Consider the following 26,860-nt stretch of genomic DNA (forward strand, 5'->3'; position numbering starts at 1 on the left):
GGAAAAGAGACAGAGAGAAACAGAAGAGCAGAGAAGGGGAGAAGAAGGAAGAGAAGTAAAACGAGAACAAGAAGGAGAAATCAAGAGGAAATGTGAAGGAGCAAAAAAAGAAGGAAAGTAGGAGAAAAGAAGGTGGAGTGGGGAAATGGAGCAGGAGAAGTAGGAGAAGAGGGAGAATGAAAGCCTGTGCATGGCTAGTGTAAGAAGAAGAAGCACTTTACGGTGAACTAATACCAAAAAAGCCCATCGTTTCTACTATATATCTGAAGAATGAAGGACACCACCCATAGTGATGCCAACGTTCTTCAGAATGGACGTAAAAGAGAAATATAGTAGGAAGGAGAAAGACGTGAAGCTTAATGGATATTTGAGACTGGACTGACAACAGAAATGTCGACCACATTTGCTTTGGGGACGAAGAATGTTCACAACGACGGCCGACATCCGTGAGCTCGGCACGTAGTACGGGACGGCGACGGCGGCGGCGACTACGTGCCTGAGGTTGAGCAGGCGGCGGAAGGGCGAGGTGCGGCTGACGGGCAGCGCGACGGAGGAGCGGGTGGCCTCGACGGGCAGCTCCCGCACGTCGCAGCGGCGCTGCAGCTCCACGGTGAAGGCGAGCGCGCGCCGCGCCAGCCGCGAGCTCACGAAGAAGGCGTAGCCGCCGCGCACGGCGCGCCGCAGGCCCTCCGACGCGTCGTGCACGCCCGTGTTGCCCACCAGCCCGCGCAGGTACAGCCGCCGCAGGTGCGAGTCGTTCGCCGTCTGCGGCACAGCATCTCGTCACGCCGCTGAAACTGCTGGCCGCGGTGCACCGAGCAACTGGCGGAGGGCACTCTGTCCCAGTGCTACACGAGACGGCCATCTCGAACCATCTGAGCAGCCATTGGCACGTGCTAGCTCCTTATGGATGACACAACACTGGTGCAACATTCTGCAATATTTATTATGTATTTCACAAACCGGTTTCCCGCTATTACGCCATCATCAGATACAAAGACAAATGTGAGTGGCTGTGAAATTTTTGAAGGTTCGGATTATGAGTAGTATTTGCAGTTAGATGTGCCCAGTAAGAGAACTGTGTCTGGTCATTCAGTACTAAGCATGGGCTGATGGATACAAAGACAAATGTGAGTGGCTGTGAAATTTTTGAAGGTTGGCATTATGAGTAGTATTTGCAGTTAGATGTGCCCAGTAAGAGAACTGTGTCTGGTCATTCAGTACTAAGCATGGGCTGATGGATACATGTTTATAATTTCCATTATTTCAAGTGAGTTCATCCTCCTTTCAAAAATGGCTCTGAGCACTATGGGTCTTAACAAAAAAATGTTCAAATGTGTGTGAAATGTTATGGGACTTAACTGCTAAGGTCATCAGTCCCTATGCTTACACACTACATAACCTAAATTATCCTAAGGACAAACACACACACCCACGCCCGAGGGAGGACTCGAATCTCTGCCAGGACCAGGGGACTTAAAATCTGAGGTCATCAGTCCCCTAGAACTTAGAACTACTTAAGCCTAACTAACCTAAGGACACCACACACACCCATGCCCGAGGCAGGAGTCGAACCTGCGACTGTAGCGGTCGCGCGGTTCCAGACTGTAGCGCCTAGAACCGCTCGGCCACTGCGGCCGGCTTTCTTTATGTGTGTTGCACATAAAGCAGGTGGTCTGCAAAAGTAGAGGCTCCTTTTCTTAAGTTTCCAGCTTCTGTGGTAATTATTCAAGCGGATGTATTTCTGCCTGCCAGTCTGAACAGTTTAAAATTTCCCACAGTCACGTGTAATTTTATATATTTCACTCTTTTTTTCAAAGCTGGACCGCTGTCTTCACCACTGGGTAAAACGATATTGTGCACATTATTTCAAGTCAGTACCAGACTCCCTTGCTGGCCATTTCTAACTTCAGATGCTACTCATAACCCCATCCTGTCCTTGTTGGAAATTACCCCTCTTACTCAAAAGTTCCATTTTCACGTATTTCAGTTATTATAATTTCTCTTGTTCTGATAAAAAAAAGCTGCATAGCTTAACTGCTCAATCTCACTAGTATATCTTATCTGTTTGTAATTCAGGACCTATTATTGACAAGATCAATTTGTGCAGTCACACCTGTGAGACACATCAGCGAACTTTCACAATGGTTCGAATGGCTCTGAGCACTATGGGACTCAACTTCTGAGGTCATCAGTCCCCTAGAACTTAGAACTACTTAAACCTAACTAACCTAAGGACATTACACACATCCATGCCCGAGGCAGGACTCGAACCTGCGACCGTAGCGGTCGCGCTGTTCCAGACTACAGACAAGCAATTGAAACGGATGCTGGGGGGTGGTCTCCATTCCCTTTCCGCCCCTCAGTTTCAAGTCAGAAAGGGCCTTACCGCCACATTGGTAATTTCCTGCATTCGCATATCACGGCTTCTAGGTTATGTCACTCCGACAATAGAAAATAGGACTGTAAGCCACGTCAGCCGGCCACTGGGAAGCTTGGGCACCGCTGTAACTTAGACAGATTTCGGTCCCGGAAGACAGCAATCTCCTGACGAAGAAGATGGTTATTGTCTTCTAAAGCTCGAGTTTTAACTCAAATCTGATGCGGTCTGTGCACTAGAAGATTTTATTAAAAAGCAAACAAGTCACACAAAAACAAAAAACTTCTTGTTTGCATGGGAACAGACAGAGTTTATTGGCTTCAGTTAGGCCTCACCAAGTCTGTCAAAGATCGCTGTATGTATCACGGGGACCGGATTAAATGCCAGTAACTAAACTTAGGTAGCGTCAGGTCTATCAGTTAAAGGAGCATTTTCAGCTGTTAATGTAATTCTAGCTGTAATACAATATAGCTGTCCATCGTTCGGCCTCGACATAGTTTTTAGTCAGAAATACACTTCTCTGCAAAACTTAAAGAATATACCGGTATAGATAAAGAAACACAAAACATTAACTGTTGTTGTTGTGGTCTTCAGTCCAGAGACTGGTTTGATGCAGCTCTCCATGCTACTCTATCCTGTGCAAGCTTCTTCATCTCCCACCTACTGCAACCTACATCTTTCTGAATCTGCTTAGTGTATTCATCTCTTGGTCTCCCTCTGCGATTTTTACCCTCCACGCTGCCCTCCAATACTAAATTGGTGATCCCTTCATGCCTCAGAATATGTCCTACCAACCGATTCCTTCTTCTGGTCAAGTTGTGCCACAAATTTCTCTTCTCCCCAATTCTATTCAATACCTCCTCATTAGTTACGTGATCTAACCATCTAATCTTCAGCATTCTTCTGTAGCACCACATTCCGAAAGCTTCTATTCTCTTCTTGTCTAGACTATTTATAGTCCATGTTTCACTTCCATACATGGCCACACTCCATACAAATACTTTCAGAAACGACTTCCTGACACTTAAATCTATAATCGATGTTAACAAATTTGTCTTCTTCAGAAACGCTTTCCTTGCCATTGCCAGTCTACATTTTATATCCTGTCTACTTCAGTCATCATCAGTTATTTTGCTCCCCAAATAGCAAATTCATTTACTACTTTAAGTGTCTCATTTACTAATCTAATTTCCTCAGAATCACACGATTTGATTCGACTACGGTCACTGTGGTGTCGCCGGTCGGCAAAGTGTTAATAACGTTGTGGCCAGCATGGGAGTACGTTGCAAGGCATCTATAGCCGTCCGTGGGTAACCACACACCCTATCAAGAATCACGCTCCGCTTTTTGTAATGTCCATGGGAGTATCTTGCATCAAGGTGACTTCAATTGTCTCTGAATAAGAGTGTCATTTCTTTTCGTCTCACGGCACTCACTGCGTATTTATTTTAACTACCTTCTTTACTATCCTGCAGCAGTTCTTTCCCCGTATCGATCAAGTTTACTTGGAAGTAACATTTCATGCTAAATTTACTTTCGTCCTTCAGGTTTTCACACCCTTGCATTTCGCATACGGATTAAATGCGACATCTGAAGGATGCAGCGACCCAAGGTCTAAAATCAATAGAATTTAAAACAGCCATAGGCCGCAAACATTTTTTCCTGTACTGTATACATTTCTTAATCTGGTTTTTATCAACTTCAGGAGATCAATGGTAAAATTTTTGCTGATACCTTTCGACTCACAAGAAAACACACGGCAATAGGATTTTTTGTATTTTTTTATGTTTCGTTAAGTTCAGAACTCACATATCGATCACCCAAATCAGTTCGATGCAACTCTCAAGAATTCTCAAAAGAAAATCGACACTGAAGTTTTCCAAGCGTCTTTAATACTCTGAAATAAGGTCAATTATTTCCGACTGGCAGCGTCGCTCTGTGACTGGCTGTTCGTCTGTCTCGTAGGGGGCCTAGGCTCGATTCCCGGCCAGTGCAAATGTCTAAACAAACGCAGAGGTTCTAGGAGCTTTTTGGTGAAGGGTAAAATACATAAAAACGGAAAAAATCAGTAACGCTTGAGACTGGTAATCACTATTAGAATCTCCTTTCAGTCATTATTTCATTTTTTTCGTTCAGTTCGAACACCTGGATCATTTAAATACAAAATTCGTCATATATATTCCAATGGAAACGTTGTGTGCCTAGGGCCTCCCGTCTGGTAGACCGTTCGCCTGGTGCAAGTCTTCCTAGTTGACGCCACTTCGGCGACTTTCGTGTCGATGGGGATGAAATGATGATGATAAGGACAACATAACACCCAGTCCCTGAGCGGAGAAAATCTCCGACACAGCCGGGAATCGAACCCGGGCCGGTAGGCATGACATTCCGTCGCGCTGACCACTCACCTACCAGGGGCGGACATATTTATTCCAATTAACTACATGTAACTCTCATTTTTATGAAAAATACACGCCCGCTTCTTTGTAATTACGTACTGTACATTGAGCCGTGGTAAAATTTGCTGTTTTGAAGAGCGTGCCGCAGCGCGTAGTGTGAAGCAGTCGCCCTCCGTTTCTGACGGTGGCGCCGCTGTGGTAATCGCAGCTTTGGTGTCTCCCTCTGGTGGTAAAGGGGAAAAGTTGCCTGTTCACGTGCATTTAAGGGGCGCTATGAGCTAGGCAGATGGTCAGTCTGTCAGTCGGGGGAGTCTGGTCAGTTGGTCAGGCGGAGTGAGCCAGGGTCAGTCACTCGCCACCGGTTGCTGGTCTGTCTCTCGTACGTATTTGTGCGACAGTCAGTGTCGATTTGTCGTCCGGAGTGCTAGTATGTGTTAGGCCGCCAGTCTGCTCGAGTTTGCTCAGGCAGTGGGCATTGGCGGTTGGATCGATCGGTTGGTCGGTCGCGCGCTGGGACACAAGATGACTTGTCCGTCTTGAGCGTCGGCGCATGTGAGGTCGCCACGTGAGTCCAGTGGGCCGCGCCGTATAGTGAGAGGTAGTGGCTTCGCGGCCGACACGAGAGCAACAGGAGCCAACCCATGACATCGGTCGGGCCGGTAGGAGCTGCGTCGTCGTGAGATGGGAGATCGGCGCGCCTTCCTGCATCCGTTGAAGCGGCTGGCAGCGGACGGGTCGGGAGAGCGTTTTGGGAGTGCTGCGCCAGGTCTTCGCCAGATATCGCAGTTTATTAGAAGTTAAGTGATTTGTGATATGTTGCTTCGTTTACTTGTTAAATTCTACTTGTTTTCTTGGTCAATATCTCGTCCCCAGCTTGCTCGTGTCTCCCGTGCGCATTTGTTAGGCAGTTGGTGTCTATCTGTCTGTCTGTTGGTCTACCATACGTTAATAGGTGCCTCTGTCATGTTTGTCGGATTCGGAGTTAACGAATTTATTGCTTAAGGTGTAAAGGCTGAATTCCTAAAATACGTTTTTATCTTGCGTATCATCTTGCGAGGTGGTATATGTGTAATGTAGAGCATGTTCGTACATTTTATGTACAACTGCATGTCATGCATTTTATTTAAATGGTTATTTTAGTATATAAATTGCCACCCTTCCACCGTAAGAGTTATTTCAAAAACAAGTTGCACTTTGGTGGCAAATAATTTTTAATGTCAGTGTTTTGTACCATTTCCATCCCTCTTACGGTGTGCATAGTTCATGTGGTTGTGTGAGTTGTTAAAATTTTTAGTTTAAAGTAATCTGGTGTGTTGCAGATTTGCACCAGTATAGTCTTTCAGAGGTTGTTGTGAGTGGTCGTGACTACGGCCGTGTTAAAAGGGAGCAAAAAGGTTCTCAGCCCGAAAGCTCATACTGTCAACAACAACAAAAATTGTTATTTCTGTCTCTGAATAAATTGTAACTTGATATTTACAGGGTGCTTTCTGATTATAATTTTAAATCCGTTTCAAAACAAAAAAGGAATGAAATTTCCATTTATTATTTTTTTTTATTTGGCAACTACTTCCACGCTCACATAGTGTGATTAAACGTGTTAATGTTCTTGATGAATCGCTAGTAAATAAAGTAAATTATTAAGAAAAAGTTTCGAAAGTAAATTCGCGGTTCATGCATACAATCCATTTTTCGTTCGAAATATAAGTTGTGAATTACTGACCTTTTGTAAAAGATTGTTAATAAACATTATTTAAATTTAAAAAAATTTGAGATTAATTTTTTTACTTTTATGTGTTTCACACTATACGGAATTGCTCGGTCACATGCACCATTGTTTAAAATTTCGCTTTGGCCGAGGATCAAACACAAGCCACTTGCAGGGGGACACTCTACTAGAGTGTCACAATGCCTTTCGGCGAATTGGCATAAATTTAGGGTATTACGGACGCTCGTAAAACTTTAAATTCGATTATCTCGAGAATTCTTGAGAGTTGCATCGAACTACTTCGGAAATTCCAGAATGAGATTTTCACTCTGCAGCGGAGTGTGCGCTGATATGAAACTTCCTGGCAGATTAAAACTGTGTGCCCGACCGAGACTCGAACTCGGGACCTTTGCCTTTCGCGGGCAAGTGCTCTACCAACTGAGCTACCGAAGCACGACTCACGTCCGGTACTCACAGCTTTACTTCTGCCAGTACCTCGTCTCCTACCTTCTAAACTTTACAGAAGCTCTCCTGCGAACTTCGGAAATTGATATTTGAGTTCTTTGAACTTCAGACACCATAAACATAAAAAAATTGAAAACCACGTTTGCCGTTTTGGTCTGCTTGTGAGTGGTTTTGTGGTCTATGGCTGTTCTCTACCAGCGCTGTGAGCTTGCAACGTCACAGCCTCACCCTGAGGAACATCTCGCCCTGTCCGGCCAGCGTGTAGCCGAACTGGAAGTCGCTCTGCAGCAGGTCGTCGAGGCCGCGTATGGAGGCCACCCTGACGGACAGCACGGACGTGATGAAGGCGGCGTACGCGTTGTACATGACCAGCGCGAACACCAGCCCGAACATGAGCACCAGGCTGCCGGACGCCGTCCGCGGGTTCCACGTGCTGCCTGCGGGACAACAGTTCGACCACTCGGAGAGACGCGCCGCACCATTACGTTTCAGACCGACGCAGCTTCGACACTACCAAACAAATAGGACACGTCCTGACGTTTGTGGGTAAATAGACGTGACGGCCAGATGTCTAGAGGTCGGAGCCAAACTCAACGACCTGTCGACTAACTACCTCCTTGTCGACGCGTTCGCTTCCAGATCACCCTCTCACTTAACTGCCAAGCAATCTGCACAAACATTACGCATCTTTCGCCACTGACACGCTGCTTACACATCATGCAGGTTCATCTACGGTATTGTGGAATGGTCTGCCATAGAGATACAGCTGAAGTCGTACTGAGGTGGTGAAATGTTACTTTATAAATGAATAAAAATTAGCCCCAATTTTAATTAACGCCTGTAAATATTCTAAATAATTTTACATATATAATTAAATTTGTATATTAATAGAAAGAAACAATGTAATAATGAGGTGATGTATGTTTAATTTTTCATGAATTATTTTGAAAAAAAAGTCTCTATGAGCTAAAATATGTAAAGAAAACACTGTGAAACAAAACGTAGTAACTACCTTCATTTACCTAGCGATATAAGAAAGCGGAACGCGACTATCTCTCTCTCTTTTGTGTTCCGCTACCGAGATAAGTTATGTAAGTGTCACTTGTACACTTTTGTTGAATATTTATGTCAATCTGATGTTAAGTAGACGTGTTTCATTTGACGATCCCTTTCCTTGCTATTCATGTTATACACTGAAGATCCAAAGAAACTGGTACACCTGCCTGATATCGTGCAGGGCCCCCGCGAGCACACAGAAGTGCCTCAAAACAAGTTGGCATGGACTCGACCTAATAGCTGAAGTAGTGCTGGAGGGAACTGACACCATAAATCCTGCAAGGCTCTCCTTAAATCCTTAAGGGGGGTAGGATGTCAAACGGGCCGACTTGGAGCAGGAGGGGCACCACAGGACATTGGTCTATACTTTTACAAATAAACTCATAAAACTTTGTCAGCACGATCAGGAAGGATTCAGGATTCACACTCGTAGCAGCGGAAGTTCAAAAGCATAACAAAATAATTTTTTTTTCATGTGAAATTTCATCATTTTTTCACTTACTATTGGCTGCATTTGTTGCTATAGGTACACTTTTCTTCATAAGTAAGAGAGACTGTTCGATGAATTTTGCACAGCATACAAACCATACTTACAGGTGTCTGAAACTCTAGACGCTATTTAATTTATGAAAAAATGAATGAGCTGTTTCGTTTTAAACTTTATGTTTAGAAAAAAATCAAATTTTGTAGTTAATTATCTCCATTTTTACCACAGTTTTTAATAGATTTGGAAAATTCTAGAGTTTCATACACCTGTAAGTATGGTTTGTATGCTGTGCAAAATTCATCAAAGAATCTCTGGCAGGTGGGCTCACAGTCGTTTGGCATTGTCATGTGGAGTTCATTAAAAAAAATGACGTATGACATCCTGACGAAGTTTTCAGGAGGGTGCGTGCAGCAGAGAAAGCAGTCTCTGCCCACTGACACCCAACACATGGACAGTCGCGGGGAGAGTTGCGCTGGGAGGGTAACAACTTGTGCTTTCCTAGCGCAATACTGGCACTACACAAGTGCTTACTGGTTTGGCACGCCCGCCACGGCACGACAATGCCTTTGCTGCTACTGTGAACAGCGGACAATTTCAAAGGCGCCTTAGCGGCCATTCTGGTGCTAAAGGTACACACCTTTGTTTGTGAGACATCTTCCTCTCAGGATGTCACGAAAATAATGTCTCATCTAAACATGTAACTACCAGACAGCAATCAGTCATTGTTTACCGATACTTTGCCTACTACAAGAAATTCGCTGTAACTGTTTATTCACAACAAAATGCACTTTATTACGTTAGCGTGAGTGCCTATTGCACAATTTCACTGTCTAGTGCTCCAAATTTTCGAGTTGATATCCATTTAGCATCACATGATTTTTTCCAGTACCTGGTACACTACGAGGTGCATTCAAGTTCTAAGGCCTCCGATTTTTTTTTCTAATTAACTAATCACCCGAAATCGATGAAACTGCCGTTACTTCTCGACGTAATCGCGCTGCAGACGTACACATTCTTCACAACGCTGACGCCATGATTCCATGGCAGCGGCGAAGGCTTCTTTAGGAGTCTGTTTTGACCACTGGAAAATCGCTGAGGCAATAGCAGCACGGCTGGTGAATGTGCGGCCACGGAAAGTGTCTTTCATTGTTGGAAAAAGTCAAAACTCACTAGGAGCCAGGTCAGGTGAGTAGGGAGCATGAGGAATCACTTCAAAGTTGTTATCACGAAGAAACTGTTGCGTAACGTTAGCTCGATGTACGCGTGCGTTGACTTGGTGAAACAGCACACGCGCAGCCCTTCCCGGACGTTTTTGTTGCAGTGTAGGAAGGAATTTGTTCTTCAAAACATTTTCGTAGGATGCGCCTGTTACCGTAGTGCCCTTTGGAACGAAATTGGTAAGGATTACGCCCTCGCTGTCCCAGAACATGGACACCATCATTTTTCAGCACTGGCGGTTACCCGAAATTTTTTTGGTGGCGGTGAATCTGTGTGCTTCCATTGAGCTGACTGCCGCTTTGTTGCTGGATTGAAAAATGGCATCCACGTCTCATCCATTGTCACAACCGATGAAAAGAAAGTCCCATTCATGCTGTCGTTGCGCGTCAACATTGCTCGGCAACATACCACACGGGCAGCCGTGTGGTCGTCCGTCAGCATTCGTGGCACCCACCTGGATGACACTTTTCGCATTTTCAGGTCGTCATGCAGGATTGTGTGCACAGAACCCACAGAAATTCCAACTCTGGAGGCGATCTGTTCAACAGTCATTCGGCGATCCCCCAAAACAATTCTCTCCACTTTCCCGATCATGTCGTCAGACCGGCTTGTGTGAGCCCGAGGTTGTTTCGGTTTGTTGTCACACGATGTTCTGCCTTCATTAAACTGTCGCACCCACGAACGCACTTTTGACACATCCATAACTCCATCACCATCACCACATGTCTCCTTCAACTGTCGATGAATTTCAATTGGTTTCACACCACGCAAATTCAGAAAACGAATGATTGCACGCTGTTCAAGTAAGGAAAACGTCGCCATTTTAAGTATTTACAACAGTTCTCATTCTCGCCGCTGGCGGTAAAATTCCATCTGCTGTACGGTGCTGCCATCTCTGGGACGTATTGACAATGAACGCAGCCTCATTTTAAAACAATGCGCATGTTTCTATCTCTTTCCAGTCCGGAGAAAAAAAATCGGAGGCCTTAGAACTTGAATGCACCTCGTACTTTATTACCACATGGTGCCGTGTGTACGTTGTAACGGAACTGAAATGATGGTGGGCTGACAGTAATTTGGAGCCCGCGCGTCGGAAACGGGCGCGCTTGTGTGAGACTGCCAGGGAGTCCACCCTGATGCCATCTATTGGCGAAACTGGGAATTAGCACTGCCTGTCAGACAATGCACTAATCTCTCAGAGTCAAATGTATTCTTTTTCTTGGTAATTATAAGTTATTACTGTATAATTTAATGTTGTAAAGCGCTAGTAGTAAATTATTATGACTGGTATGAACTCCAGGGTAGTAAATATAAATATTCTTAAATACTAAATGATTTCGGTAAAAAGGTGGTAGGGGAACGCCCCCACTCTTGGTGATATGAGCGTAGCTAGGGGTAGCTGGAGACACAAGGACTGAACAATGGAATGGCCTGGGGAGTGTTGACGTGATCGGACGTGCGTAACTGTGCTCACGCAAAAGTGATTGTGCAACAGCGAAGAGGCGAATATCGTCGCCGTTTTTGGAGTAAAACGCGACGAATGGTTGTTGAAGCCGCCTTTATGCCACTGGGGCTGATTGTAAGAGTTCCTGTGCCCAGATTTTATGGCGGACGTGCAGTAGCTTATACGAGTGCTACAGCTCATAGTTCCAGCCGCCATTAAGGGCATGAGGCGTGAAGAGCTGCGTTAGCCACATGCATCTCACCAGCAGCACCGACACGTCTACCCAAGGCAAGACTGCTTGCAATTGTTAAGTCGAACTTTGTATACATGTAAAAGGAGAATACCAGTTTTCTTTTATGCAAGTGCAGAGGACAGAGTATAGTAATGAGTAAAATTACGATGCATGTTGTTCATTGTAAGGTGTAGTAACCTCAAACATAGTATAGTGAAATAAGACTGAGGCCACCATCGCCTCTTTCATTTACAATTCTTTTGGTTGTAGAATACTTTAGCGTATAAGAATGTTGAAAAGAGCAATGGTCACACCAGAATGAGTCGCCTATTTACAGTTACTTAAATTTTTCTGAGCAACCTTTCAAGTAAAGTCACTTAACTAATTCTGTATCAATGGTCCAAAGAGTAATATCCAAAATCATTAAATAAGTTGAAGGATAGAATTTTGTTAACCGAAGTTGCATAACCTGTCTTGGTAGTAATTACCAAGCCAACTCACAGAAAGTGAGAGAGTATTTGCTTTGTAGAATCATCTAGAATGATCAGAAATAGTAACATTCAGAATTAAGTTTAAATTCAACTCAAGCCATTTCACTTTGAAACGAGCCCAAAAATTGATTTATTCTTTTGCTCCTTAAGAGCTGGCGACTGTAGTTATAAGTATTTTCAGGAGGATTCGACGGTAAGTCTGCTGCTCTCGTCGTGCTGATAGGATTATCCACTGCTGCTAGCAGTGGTGATTGGACACATAAGCTCACTACCAAGTTAAGTGGGTCAGGTAGGCAGTGTTACCGTGTGAACTGTAGGGCACTGTAGGCCGTGGATCGAACCCGTTCAATCATCACAGCTCTTAGGGAAATAGTCCGGTTAGGAGTGTACTAATCATTAGGTAAATACTGGCGAGTAACGGTCAAAAATGTATACGCAAGTGAATTTAGCAAGGTCCACGTAGCACCTAGTTAATGTGGTGCAATGGCGAGGGTAGGAGTGGAGTAAAAGTGAGCTGAGCTTGTGGCAGCTGTGCTGGATTCAAATATTAACTACGTGAATTCACTACTGCCTCTTACCATTGGGACTGAGCTATTTACAGTTAAAATACGTAGCAGTAAGCGCAAAGGCGTGACAGCTACAAGTCCATATTGGTTTTATACATACGGAATTGGGAAGTGGGTCATCCCGTCAGTGGAGGGGGTTAAAACAACCGAGTCAGTGGAGAACATACCCCATTTACTGATGGAAAGATTCAGCGGTTCGGTCGCATGTGGCGACCGTGACAGGACTAACCAAGTTTGTAGAATAATGACTGCAATAAAAGTGTTTTATATAAACTTGTAGTTTCAAGAAAATTTTAAATTTAAAATTCTGTTGTAGACAAATATACCACAATTGGTAAGTTCAAGACGACAACCTGCAAAGCAGCAAAAGAAAGTCCAAAAGTAGGAGTTAAACAAGTAATACTTGGTTTAATAAATATTTCTATTAGGCACGAAATACAGCAGCATAAGATGGAGTCGAATAGTAACAAGCAAGACGAAAACATTACAAGGTCATACCCAGAATTAGGGACCATAGATACTGTTGTAGGGTTGGAAAATCTTATAGATGAATCCACACCCATAAGACAGGAGGAACGGGAAGTGAAACCAAAGGTAGTGAAAAGTGAACCCAATGTATCTGTGGATGCAAGTCACAAGGGAGAGGATATGGAATTAACAAGTTTGTTAAATAGGATGATGGCGCAAATTCAAGAAGGGAATGCTAGTTTGAAAGCAGAAATGGCTAGTCATATATCCCAATTGGATGAAAACCTATCTGGTAAAATAAAAGCCAATTTAGATATTTTGAATACGCAAAGCCAACGTATCACAGAGGTAAACAAATCAGTAAATAGCATTAGGGCTGAAATAACAAATGTTCAGAGAAAAGTCACAGAAATAGAGAAAAGATTTGATACCGAAATTCAGAGAATAGAGAAATCAGTGGAACCTTTGGTTAGTGAAAAATTAGAACCGATAATTGAAAGTAAATTACAGGTGATAGTACCAGTTCTAAAGAAAGAGATTGTTAAAGAAACGGCAGCTGATATTGAAACACTGCGCAATACCATGTTGAATTTTGATGCATGTGTGCAGGAGCAGGAAAATACACTGCGTAATGAGATAAAATTATTAAGTCAGCAAGTTCAGAATCAGACGTTTCTTAACTGTAGTGGTATCCCATTGGTAATGCAAAAATCGGAAATACTGAGTAGGGAGGAAAAATACGATCCTCAAAAGAAACAAGGTGGATGGCATCCAATGGATTTTATAAAAAATTGTGAACGTGTCTTACCAACAGACATGTCGGATAGTAATTTAGTAATAGACGCTTTAGCAGGTCATGCTAAACGTTGGGGATTGAATTTGGATATCGACAATTTGAAGTTTACAGACTTCAAAGAAAAGTTCCTTGAGGAATTCTGGAGCACACAACAGAGAGATAGGTTGTGGAGAGAATTCGTTGTCTCCAGAATGCCAGAACATGGGCGTGGGCTCATGAAAGAATACTGTGAAGGATGGTTCAAGCGTTTGGAGTATCTTAAAGATCGTAGATCAGAATCGGAGATAGTGTGGGAGTTGTGGAAAAAGCTACCTGACGATTCAAAGCGTTATGTAGGAGGCACTCATCGAACATTCGATGAATTTTTAGAAAAAATCGAGAATGAAGATAGGTGGCGTGAAACTAGAGAGTTTCGAGGTTTCAGAAATCAGAATGGAATAGTAAAAGGTGGTAGGAATGAACCGCAAATTAACATGATGAGAGGAAGAGGTCAAGAAGGTAACTCTCAGCGAGGGAGAGGACACTATCAGGGAAACAGGATGCATTATCAAAATCAGGAAAACTAAATACCGCGCAGGTCAAGGGCCTAACGCGCGCGGAAAGAAAGAAATGGCCCAAGTATAGGGAAGATCGGAGTAGGCAGTACTATAGTAGGATAGTGCGTCGTTCGCCTGAAGAGCAGTTACATAAACGAAACTTTGCGAAGTATAATGCAGGGATACAAACAGAGGAGAGAGAGCAGGGAGGAATTATTAAGGGAAATGAAGTAGGAAAAGAATATCGGTCGGATGTGAAGGCTCACGTGAATGAAATAAGTACAATTCGCGGTCAGAGTGACGAATTGATGAAGGAAGAGTCAGAGAAGGCGTTGTTTGTCGGTAGGGATGGCAACTGTGCAGAGAGGTAGGGGCAAGGGAGGAGTGATGTGACTTATGGTAAAAGGTTCGTACGAATAGTCGACGAATCGCATCGAGAAGTAATTAAAGAGGAAAGGGTGGATAAGAAAAAGGGGCATAGTGCAGAGACGCATGCCGATTCAGAAATTGCCTCGTATGCAGAATATATACATCAGCTCAAAAGCCAGCCAGCACAATTAGAAAGATCTTCCACTCAAGTGATTAATTTGGACCCGAATATGACAGTGTTAGAGAGCCATACCGATTATGATGTGTACCTAGTGACAGCAAGAGTACATGACTGTGATGAAGATTCTTTTAAAGAAATTAGAGAAAGTGTATCTAACCAAGAGAAAGAGTGTTGTGATCCCTGTAGTACTGAAGCAAATGAGTTGAGTGAGATTGGAATTCCATTAGTAAGAGTGGCGAATGCACTATCCAACAAAGGGAAAGTATTGAAATGGATTATAATTTGCGAGAATTATTTGAACCCGAAGAATGTCATATTTCTAAGGAGGAGGAATTATCGTCAGAATCATCAGAAAGCATCCAGGGAGAAAAAGAAATAGAGGAAGTTTCCGATTCCGCAACCGAGAGTTCAGGCATGACAGATTCGAATGAGAACGCGATGGCATTAAAGAGCCTAGACGAAGGACTATTGGAAAAAGTGGTGAAAGAATTTAGGATGAAAAGGAGAAAGAAACCTCCGGATGGAATGGTCAGTATAAAAACCGGAAAAATAATATGGCAAGACTTGGCGGTGGAAAAGGATTTATTATGGGAAGATAAAGAAAGTATGAAAGAGGACAATAGGATGCAAACAATCCTACCTATTAATGTATGTGGGTACGATTTATATGTATTGTTGGATACGGGTGCTCAAATAGGTGCTATTTCGCACGCAGTTTTTGAGATGATCAAAGAGCAACGAGGAGTAGTCATGATGCCAGTAACAGGTGTTAAAGTGATAGGGGCGACAGGGAAATGTAGAAAACCTGTTAAACATCAAGTGAATTTAAGATAAAAAACAAGCTATTTTCCAATGCATTTTTAGTAGTTCCAGAGCTCAGTGCCGAGATCATTTTAGGCATTGACTGGTTAATAAAACAAAAAGTAATTATAGATTGTGACAGAGGGATAATAGTTTGTAAAGTTGATAGTGCGGTATTAGAAATACCATTTGAATCATCTAGAGTAATGGAAGAGAACCAGCTGAGATGGGTAGAATTTAGAAATGATCATGATTCAGGAATAGGTCAAAAATTCGATTGGTTTCTGGTGAGGCAGATAGTTGAAGATGGAAATAAGGAGACACTCCTTCGAAATGTAGTGGATAAAACGGAAGGACTATCTGATGCCCAAAGGGAGGATCTATGGCAAATTCTGAAAGAAAATCAGGAGGTATTTTCGGACAAACCGGGACGAGTGATAAATTATGAGTACTGCATGGAGGTAGAGGAGCATGAACCTTTCTTTAAACCACCATATAATGTACCCTTGTCTAAGAAAGAAGCAGTTCAAAAAGAAATAGATAAAATGGTTTCATGTGGGGTCATTGAACGGAGTTCTAGCCCATATAATAACCCATTGGTGATAGTAGGTAAGAAGGATGGAAGTGTACGAATAGTGATAGATGCTCGTACTCTGAATAAAGTAGTGAAGAGGGAGTTGGATCGTCCAGAGAATATAGATAATTTATTGCAGAAGTTTAATGGTGTAAAGTACATGACTAGTTTAGACCTAACGGCAGGATACTGGCAAATCCCATTAAGTGAGGAGTCTAGGAAGTACACGGCATTTTTATTCAATGGCAAATGCTACCATTACACAGTGGTACCATTTGGCCTAAATACTTCCGTTTCAGTGTTCATTCGGGCTTTAGAAAAAATTTTAGGGAGTGAACTTAGTTCGCTAATCACGGTTTATGTAGATGATTTGTTAATTGCTACAAGGACATGGGAAGAGCACATGGAGTTATGCGAAAGGGTGTTCAAAGCTTTAATTAAAGGAGGAATGACCCTGAACCTGAAAAAATGCGAGTTTGTGAAGGAAGAAATAAAGTTTTTAGGTCACATAGTAACACCAGAGGGAATTGAAAAGGATCCCAACAAAGTCAAAGCAATAAGAAACTGTCCGGCTCCCAAGAATAAAAAACAACTAAAGTCGTTTATAGGACTTTGTTCCTTTTATCGTAAGTATGTGGATGATCAGGTGTTCAATAGCCCACATCTGATGAACCTACTTAAGAAGAACAGTGTGTATATATGGACTGAGGAATGTGAAACAGCATTCAACCGGCTAAAAGACAATTTGGCTAAAAACATAAAGTTATGGCACCCTGACCTGTGTGAACCATTCCACATGGCAACAGATAGTTCAGATTATGGATTGGGAGTATCCATATTTCAGGAGGTAATGATAGATGGGGAAAAAACTCATAGACAAATAGCATTTGCGAGTAGAACCATGTCTATGTACGAAAGAAACTATACAGTTTCAGAGAAGTTTTTAGGAAAGGAGAAGGTTTTAGGAAATTTCAACTTTTCTTATGGGGACATAAGACTGTGGTCCGTACAGACCACAAAGCTTTAATAATTTTGAAGGACTGCAGATTGTTAAATAACAGGTTGACCAGATGGGCGCTGTTTTTACAACAATTTGATATAGAGATCAAGTATGTTAGAGGGAAAGAACATGCAGTACCGGATGCTTTGTCGAGATTACCGGAAGGATGTGAGACACTAGAAAGTGTAAAGAATAGGGAAGATGTTTTTGAGGTGAATTACTTCAAAAAAGCGGAAGGAAGAGAAAAAATTAGGGAAATATGTCGGAATATGCGAAGATATCAAAGTGATGATGATGCACTCAAGTCGGTAAAGGTCAAGTTTGACAATCCGGACGCAACTAACATAAGGGCTTCATATAAAATACATAAAGGTGTACTGTATCTTCAAAGATTAAATAATCCAGGGAAGTGGAGAGTATGTTGGCCGGAACAACACACTGAAGTGCTGATAGATTATGTTCACTTGGCATATGGCCATTGTGGTGCACGGAAGTGTACCGATAAGTTAGATGAATGCATTACCTTTAACAACATGGCACGAAGGGTAGCACAGAGGATAAGATCTTGTGATCTATGCCAAAAGGCGAAAGTAACAAATGCAACTAATCAAGGGCCCATGCAATCAATAAAACCTGATGAAGTATTATAAATAGTAGCAGTAGATATCTTTGGACCATTACCGAAAACCATGGGGGGTTTTGTGTACGTATTTGTAGCAGTTGAACTTTTCTCAAAGTATATAAAGCTTTATCCCTTGAGAAAAGCTACTGCCAGAGCTGTGTATGATAAAATGGTGTGTGATTATTTTGTGAAAGTAGGGAAGCCAAAGAGAATACTATCAGATAATGGTGTTCAGTTTTGCTCAAAAATGTGGAAGGATGGGATAACTGAGAAACAGGTAGAAGTGGTACATATCTCAGCTTATCACCCATCAAGCAATCCAGCAGAAAGATATATGCGTGAGATAGGTCAGTTATTTAGGACGTACTGCCATAGTAACCACAAGAAGTGGGGCATGTATGTGAGTGAATTCGAAGAAATCATGAATTCATTAACAAACGAGAGCACTGGATTTACTCCAGAAGAAATCCTGAAAAAGACAAGAAGTAAAAGTCTAGTAGAAGACCTACTAGAATTTCCAAATAGAGTTGAATTAGATTATGATAGTAAAAAGAACTTAGTAAAAGACAAGATGAGAAAACAAGCAGATGCGAGAATTCGTCGTCACGACGAAAAAGTAAGGAATCCCAAATTCAAAATAGGTGATTTCGTTCTTGTAAAAACACATGAAAATTCAAGTGAAATTAATAACGAGATCAGCAAATTTAAATATATATATAATGGACCATTTAAAATAGTGTCCATACCCAATGTGAATGCTTATTATTTAGAGTACCCATTAACAGGCAAACGCCTGGGAGTAAGAAACATAGTGGATCTCAAAAGGTATGAACCACGAATTCTACCAGATTGAAAATAAATATATAAATAAATATTAAAGTAAACCAATATGTAAATAGTTGTGTTTCTTTTGTTCTATGTGAAAGGTAAATGCTCACTAAAATATATTGCAGTATTCTAATGAAACTTCTAGTTTAAGTAGAGACTAAACGGACTGGGAAAGACTGAGCTTCTAAGAAAGCCTTAATAGATGTGTAAATAAGTGTTGTGGAAGAGGTAGAAAAGTGAGGAGGTAAAGTGAAAAGGATGGGCTACAAAGTAATAGGCGCATAACGTGTGTTTTACTTGCCTGAGATAAAAGAAGTGTATTTAAAACTTTGTAAAAAAGATGTTTAAAGTGTACTGTGTTTAGAAGTAATAAAATTGGAAAGAATATATATGTAAATCATTTATGTAATGTTTAGCAGGAAAGAGAGAAAGAATTGGTGTTTGATTTTAAATATGTAATGTAAGTATCGAGGTGTATCAGTAAGAAAGGGAAAACCTTTGGTAAAAAGCTTAACGAACATTTCAGATTCATTATAGGAGAGACTTCTTATTCAATTATCAGTGTAAGATACTTCAATAAGAAGTGGGGCATGTGTAACGGAACTGAAATGATGGTGGGCTGACAGTAATTTGGAGCCCGCGCGTCGGAAACGGGCGCGCTTGTGTGAGACTGCCAGGGAGTGCACCCTGATGCCATCTATTGGCGAAACTGGGAATTAGCGCTGCCTGTCAGACAATGCACTAAGCTCTCAGAGTCAAATGTATTCTTTTTCTTGGTAATTGTAAGTTATTACTGTATAATTTAATGTTGTAAAGCGCTAGTAGTAAATTATTATGACTGGTATGAACTCCAGGGTAGTAGATATAAATATTCTTAAATACTAAATGATTTCGGTAAAAAGGTGGTAGGGGAACGCCCCCACTCTTGGTGATACGAGCGTAGCTAGGGGTAGCTGGAGACACAAGGACTGAACAATGGAATGGCCTGGGGAGTGTTGACGTGATCGGACGTGCGTAACTGTGCTCATGCAAAAGTGATTGTGCAACAGCGAAGAGGCGAATATCGTCGCCGTTTTTGGAGTAAAACGCGACGAATGGTTGTTGAAGCCGCCTTTATGCCACTGGGGCTGATTGTAAGAGTTCCTGTGCCCAGATTTTATGGCGGACGTGCAGTAGCTTATACGAGTGCTACAGCTCATAGTTCCAGCCGCCATTAAGGGCATGAGGCATGAAGAGCTGCGTTAGCCACATGCATCTCACCAGCAGCACCGACACGTCTACCCAAGGCAAGACTGCTTGCAATTGTTAAGTCGAACTTTGTATACATGTAAAAGGAGAATACCAGTTTTCTTTTATGCAAGTGCAGAGGACAGAATATAGTAATGAGTAAAATTACGATGCATGTTGTTCATTGTAAAGTGTAGTAACCTCAAACATAGTATAGTGAAATAAGACTGAGGCCACCATCGCCTCTTTCATTTACAATTCTTTTGGTTGTAGAATACTTTAGCGTATAAGAATGTTGAAAAGAGCAATGGTCACACCAGAATGAGTCGCCTATTTACAGTTACTTAAATTTTTCTGAGCAACCTTTCAAGTAAAGTCACTTAACTAATTCTGTATCAATGGTCCAAAGAGTAATATCCAAAATCATTAAATAAGTTGAAGGATAGAATTTTGTTAACCGAAGTTGCATAACCTGTCTTTGTAGTAATTACCAAGCCAACTCACAGAAAGTGAGAGAGTATTTGCTTTGTAGAATCATCTAGAATGATCAGAAATAGTAACATTCAGAATTAAGTTTAAATTCAACTCAAGCCATTTCACTTTGAAACGAGCCCAAAAATTGATTTATTCTTTTGCTCCTTCAGAGCTGGCGACCGTAGTTATAAGTATTTTCAGGAGGATTCAACGGTAAGTCTGCTGCTCTCGTCGTGCTGATAGGATTATCCACTGCTGCTAGCAGTGGTGATTGGACACATAAGCTCACTACCAAGTTAAGTGGGTCAGGTAGGCAGTGTTACCGTGTGAACTGTAGGGCACTGTAGGCCGTGGATCGAACCCGTTCAATCATCACAGCTCTTAGGGAAATAGTCCGGTTAGGAGTGTACTAATCATTAGGTAAATACTGGCGAGTAACGGTCAAAAATGTATACGCAAGTGAATTTAGCAAGGTCCACGTAGCACCTAGTTAATGTGGTGCAATGGCGAGGGTAGGAGTGGAGTAAAAGTGAGCTGAGCTTGTGGCAGCTGTGCTGGATTCAAATATTAACTACGTGAATTCACTACTGCCTCTTACCATTGGGACTGAGCTATTTACAGTTAAAATACGTAGCAGTAAGCGCAAAGGCGTGACAGCTACAAGTCCGTATTGGTTTTATACATACGGAATTGGGAAGTGGGTCATCCCATCAGTGGAGGGGGTTAAAACAACCGAGTCAGTGGAGAACATACCCCATTTACTGATGGAAAGATTCAGCGGTTCGGTCGCAACGTGCATTCTCTGTGGTGTCCACACCAACATCTGAGCTAGTTTGCTGCACTATGAAACGAAATGTTTTGAGCATAATGTCGACAAGTACTTTCAAAAATATCAGCTACTGCTAAAAAAAAGGCAAAGTCAGTGATATACACAGTCTGAAAATGTAAGTGCTATGACTGAAGATCGCTAATACGAAACTTCTAAACATATCTGTATACCTGGGAAGATAATGTAGGTTCCCTTTCCCGGATTTATTCGTGCAATAAAAGGCGCTTAACTCTTCAACATTTTTCTTCACGTACACTGGAATGTGTAGACAATATGGTTAAGACTAAAAAATACTGTATGTATGCAGCAACAAACAGGTAATGTTCCATTTAAGTCCTTACAACTCACAATACCCTTCATCTTACCAGACTAGTACCATCACAATGGCGTCGAGCCGTATGAATCCACTTATCAGTATGATGTGTACTCTGTCTGGCCTGAAGCATGCACTGATTGTGTTCCGGAGTAACACCAAGCGCCGGCGTGTCGGCCGGGAACGTAACAGCCGAGAAGGTTGTGAGACGATGTCAGCCAATAGAACCCTGACTAGTACCGAATCACGACAAGAGAGAATATACACGCCGCTCCAGCTAGCCTTGGCCAAACAAGAAGAGTTGCACTAAGACGAACCGTCCCTAACTCTTTAGTCTTGACTTGTGATCTATACTGATTACTTGCATGGACATTGTACTCTACTGGCCATCAAAATTGGTATACCAAGAAGAAGTGCAGATGATAAACGGATATCTATTGGACAGATATATTATACTAGAACTGACATGTGATTACATTTTCACGCAATTTGGGTGCATAGATCCTGAGAAATCAGTACCCAGAACAACCAACTCTAGCCGTAATAACTGCCTTGATACGCCTGGGCATTGAGTCAGACAGAGCTTGGATGGCGTGTACAGGTACAGCTGCCCACGCACCTTCAACACGATACCACAGTTCATCAAGAGTAGTGACAGGCGTATTGTGAAGAGCCAATTGCTCGGCCACCATTGATCAGACGTTTTCAATTGGTGAGAGATCTGGAGAATGTGCTGGCCAGGGAAGCATTTTTTGTATCCAGATAGGCCCGTACAGGACCTGCAACATGTGGTCGTGCATCATCCTGCTGAAATGTAGGGTTTCGCAGCGATCGAATGAAGGGTAGACCCACGGGTCGTAACACATCTGAAATGCAACTTCCACTGTCCAAAGTGCCGTCAATGCGAACAAGAGGTGACCGAGACGTGTAACCAATGGCACCCCATACCATCACGCCAGGTGATATGCCAGTATGGCGATGACAAATACACGCTTCCAATGTGCGTTCACCGCGATGTCACCAAACACGGATGCGACCATCATGATGCCGTAAATAGAACCTGGATTCATCCGAAAAAATGACGTTTTGCCATTCGTGCAACCATGTTCGCCGTCGAGTACACTAACGCAGGCGCTCCTGTCTGTGATGAAGCGTCAAGGGTAACCGCAGCCATGGTCTCCGAGCCGATAGTCCATGCTGCTGCAAACGTCGTCGAACTGTTCGTGCAAATGGTGTTGTCTTGCAAACGTCCCCATCTGTTGACTCAGGGATTGAGACGTGGCTGCACGATCCGTTACAGCCACGCGGATAAGATGCTTGTCGTCTCGACTGCTAGTGATACGAGGCCGTTGGGATCCAGCACGGCGTTCCGTATTACTCTGCTGAACCCATCGATTCCATATTCTGCTAACAATCATTGGATCCCGACCAACGCGAGCAGCACTGTCGCGATACGATAAACCGCAATCTCGATAGACTACAATCCGACCTTTATCAAAGTCGGAAACGTGATGGTACGCATTTCTCTTCCTTACACGAGGCATTACAACAACGTTTCACCAGGCAACGCCGGTCAACTGCTGTTTGTGTATGAGAAATCGGTTGGAAACTTTTCTCATATCAGCACGTTGTAGGTGTCGCCATCGGCGTCAACCTTGTGTGAATGCTCTGAAAAGTTAATCATTTGCATATCACAGCATCTTCTTCCTGTCGGTTAAATTTCGCATCTGTAGCACGTCATCTTCGTGGTGTAGCAATTTTAAAGGCCAGTAGTGTATATATCGAAGGTCACTGATTATTTCCATATCGTCAATTGCTTGGGACCCATTGTTAGAAGACAGGGTTAAGTATTGTCACTTTAATTTATTGTAATAACCTCTATTAATAAGATTTGCTTGAATGTTGTTTTGCTATCCAATAAAGCAGCTTCCTAGGCACCCTATTTTAGACGAGTGGTCTGGATCCCACAGATTGGGTTGGGAATGGTGTCGTAAAGCCGTGGTTTCACCTCCTGAGGCAAGGTGGCCGACGACTGTTGTAACTGGTCCTTGATATTCTGCATACTATCGCTGGGGCGGAGTTGACATTCCGTCTGGTCTCACGCATGTTCCATCGGGGGACAGATCTTGCTGGCCACGGGATTATCCAACCAGCTCACAGAAAGTTCGTGGAGACTTGTGAAAAGGGTGGACGGGTGTTGTCCTTTTGAAAAAAGACACCACGGCATTCTCCCATCAGAGCCACATATGAGGATGCAAGATGTCCGTACGAGAAACTGCACCGTCAGAGCTTCGACACTCAATAGCAGCCGCGACTTGAAGTCATATCCGATGGTTCCTCACACCGTAACGCCAGGAGTAACACAGCTGTCTCTCTCCAAAACAACAGTGGAGACGGACTCCTCCCCAGATCACCACCATACTGGTAGTAATACGCATCCGGAGTGGTACAGAACCACGATTCATCGCCGAACACAGTGTGACGCCATTCATCGGAAGTCAATACTTCTCTGTCATGGCCGGCCAGTGTGGCCGTGCGGTTCTAGGCGCTTCAGTCTGGAATCGCGTGACAGCTACGGGCACAGGTTCGAATACTGCCTCGTGCACGGATGTGTGTGATGTCCTTAGGTTAGTTAGGTTTAAGTAATTCTAAGTTCTGCGGGACAGATGACCACAGATGTTAAGTCCCATAGTGCTCAGAGCCATTTAAACCATTTTTCTTTGTCACGGCACTACTCCAGACGCTGCCGTTTGCTAATGGCATCCTGCGCATAGAACGGTAATTCCAAAAACAGTCCGGTTGCCTTAAGTCTCCGACCACAAAGTCACTAGGAGTCCATTACTTGTTATTGGAATGTAGGCGCATGTGTTAGGTGTTTATCTTGTGCTTGATCTACAATACAGTGATCCTCCATTGTGGTAATGACACGAGGTCAGCCGAACCTTGACAAAGAGTATGCACGCCTCCCAGCCATCGGACCTGTCACCTCCAAATGCCACGCAAATCTGGATATTCCACAATTCGATCAACTGGCCAAATGGAGACCTACAATGGGGCCCCTCTTTAGCTGTGTCAGCTGCTGATAACGTTCTCTCACTCTTGACTACTCGCGTAGGTGGAAAGGCCATGTATAGATATTGATCTTATCATAACTTCCAGTGATATTTCTCTATCTGCAGCGATCATTAGAACTTTCTGGCCTGTAATTCCTGATCAACTGTTTCCGCTGCTACCGACTTCACTATCTTGCTTAGTTTTGTCGTATTTCGATATTCATCTGGTATCAAACAGCTGCCATTTTTATTCACTGTAGCCGAAGCCATATATACTATCTGATCTTATGAGATTGCAATACGGGGTACCCACATGACAACTCCCTGAGTTACAAATGCAATAAAAAAAATTTACGTGACATAGGTACTTGCGGTTTGCCGCACCACGTGAAGCAACTGTAAACATTTACTTTCTAAGCAATTAAGCGATTGCCAGAAATACCAACACCTCAAGAGAGCATGCGGAAACGAAATCAAAAATGGTTCAAATGGCTGTGAGCACTATGGGACTCAACTTCTGAGGTCATTAGTCCCCTAGAACTTAGAACTAGTTAAACCTAACTAACCTAAGGACATCACACACATCCATGCCCGAGGCAGGATTCGAACTTGCGACCGTAGCGGTCTCGCAGTTCCAGACTGCAGCGCCTAGAACCGCACGGCCACTTCGGTCGGCGAAACGAAATCACCCATTGCTGGCCAAAGTAATTTCCGACGTGAAATTCAAAGGGCACCACGACATGTTAAGACGATTAAAGCTCTGTGACAGAAGTTCCCAGGCACTGGGACTGTAAACAGACGTGTTCTCAGAGAAAGCGGACATCTGGTCAAATGGTAGATGAAATCAGAAAGACCTTCCACAGAAGCCTATCAAAGTTCAGTTCGCTCAACAGTTCGAAAGGTGCTGCATAAATGACTTCGCTTGCACGCTTACGAAGTTGAAATTGCGCAAGAGTTGAAACGAAATGAGTTGCAGCTTCGCCACGAATTTGCTGTTGAATTGATGGACCGGATCCGGGAAAACCCCAGCTATCTAGAAAATGTCGGAGTCTCTGTTGAAGCAACCTCCCAGATACGTGGGAAGGTTAATCGGTACAACATTCGCACCTGGGATTCGGAAAAGCACAACAGTTTTCGGGAACGTGTCAGAGACAGCGAAAAGGCGAATGTATGGTGAGCGCTTGTAACGCAGTGCCTCACGTATTCTTCAGTATCTTGATTTCTCGAGTTTGTAACCATTTTTTTAAATATATGTATTAATGAATTTTGTGAATAATTAGTGTTTGTGAAAATGTAATACGTGTTGATAGGATAAAGAAGCATTATTTATGTGAAATCACTGTAGTAATAGCGCTAGTCATGTCAGGGAAGTTTTCATAGTATAATTATGATGAGTATGAGGTCCCATACTCCGAGGAGCATAGGGGACGATGCTGGAGACCAGCACCGCCGTACTAGGCAAGGTCCTAGCGGAGGTGGTTTGCCATTGCCTTCCTCCGACCGTAATGAGGATGAATGATGATGATGATGAAGACGACACAACAACACCCAGCCATCTCGAGGCAGGGAAAATTCCTGACCCCGCCGGGAATCGAACGTGGGACCCCGTGCGCGGGAAGCGATAACGCCACCGCAAGACCACAAGTGGCGGACTTCATAGTATAAAGCAAAACAATAATATCACTGACGCGAGTGTGCGCAGTTGGAGAGTTGAAGGCAGAGAAGCATCAGCGAAGCATCTGTGGTGAGTGCGTGTATGTGTATTCCTAAGGGACCAAACTGGTGAGGTCATCGGTCCCTAGACTTACACTACTTAAACCAACTTATGATAAGAAGTACATACACACACCCATGCCCAAGGGAGGACTCGAACCTCCGGCTGGAGGGACCGCGCAATCCGTTACGTGGCGTCCTAAACCACGCGGCCACTCCGCGCAGCCATGTGTGGTGTATAACAAACGTATGTGTTAGCGATAAAATGTCAGAGAGTTTTGCGTCGAAAATGTTGAAGTACGCTACCAGGCAAGTTATAGGTGGCCGAGCAAGCATGTCGGCACAGTATATAGTCACAATAAGTTTTTAGAAATAATGAAGAATACTGTGTGACCCAAATTTATTCAAACTGGTCGCTGAACAGGGCGAGCCTCTTGCCATTAATGGATCTCATAATGAACACTACGTTGCACCACAAGCAACGCATCGCAAAGTAAGATCCAGCCGAAATTTTGTAGCTGTGTAATACACTCGCCAACGTCTTAGTAACTTTTTGGAAGATTATAGTGTGTCTAGTCACAGAAAACATTTTTCTTTTCGGAAGTTACTTCACTAACCCGAGTCGTTAACCATCAG

At 43.1% G+C, this 26,860-nt stretch overlaps 1 protein-coding gene across 1 annotated transcript in view; it reads right to left on the bottom strand.

Annotated features, from left to right (window-relative positions):
- LOC126159351 (ionotropic receptor 75a-like) overlaps window positions 1-26,860 on the bottom strand; it is a 92,969-nt gene that overhangs the window by 1,950 nt on the left and 64,159 nt on the right. The window contains exons 5-6 of the mRNA XM_049916509.1: window positions 7,175-7,383; window positions 497-765 (exon numbers count right to left, since the gene is read on the bottom strand). Coding sequence (XP_049772466.1) covers window positions 497-765; window positions 7,175-7,383 — 478 coding nt within the window. The remainder of the gene's footprint in view (window positions 1-496; window positions 766-7,174; window positions 7,384-26,860) is intronic.

Source organism: Schistocerca cancellata, chromosome 2, assembly GCF_023864275.1.
Source record: "Schistocerca cancellata isolate TAMUIC-IGC-003103 chromosome 2, iqSchCanc2.1, whole genome shotgun sequence".
Classification (NCBI taxonomy): Eukaryota; Metazoa; Arthropoda; class Insecta; order Orthoptera; family Acrididae; genus Schistocerca; species Schistocerca cancellata.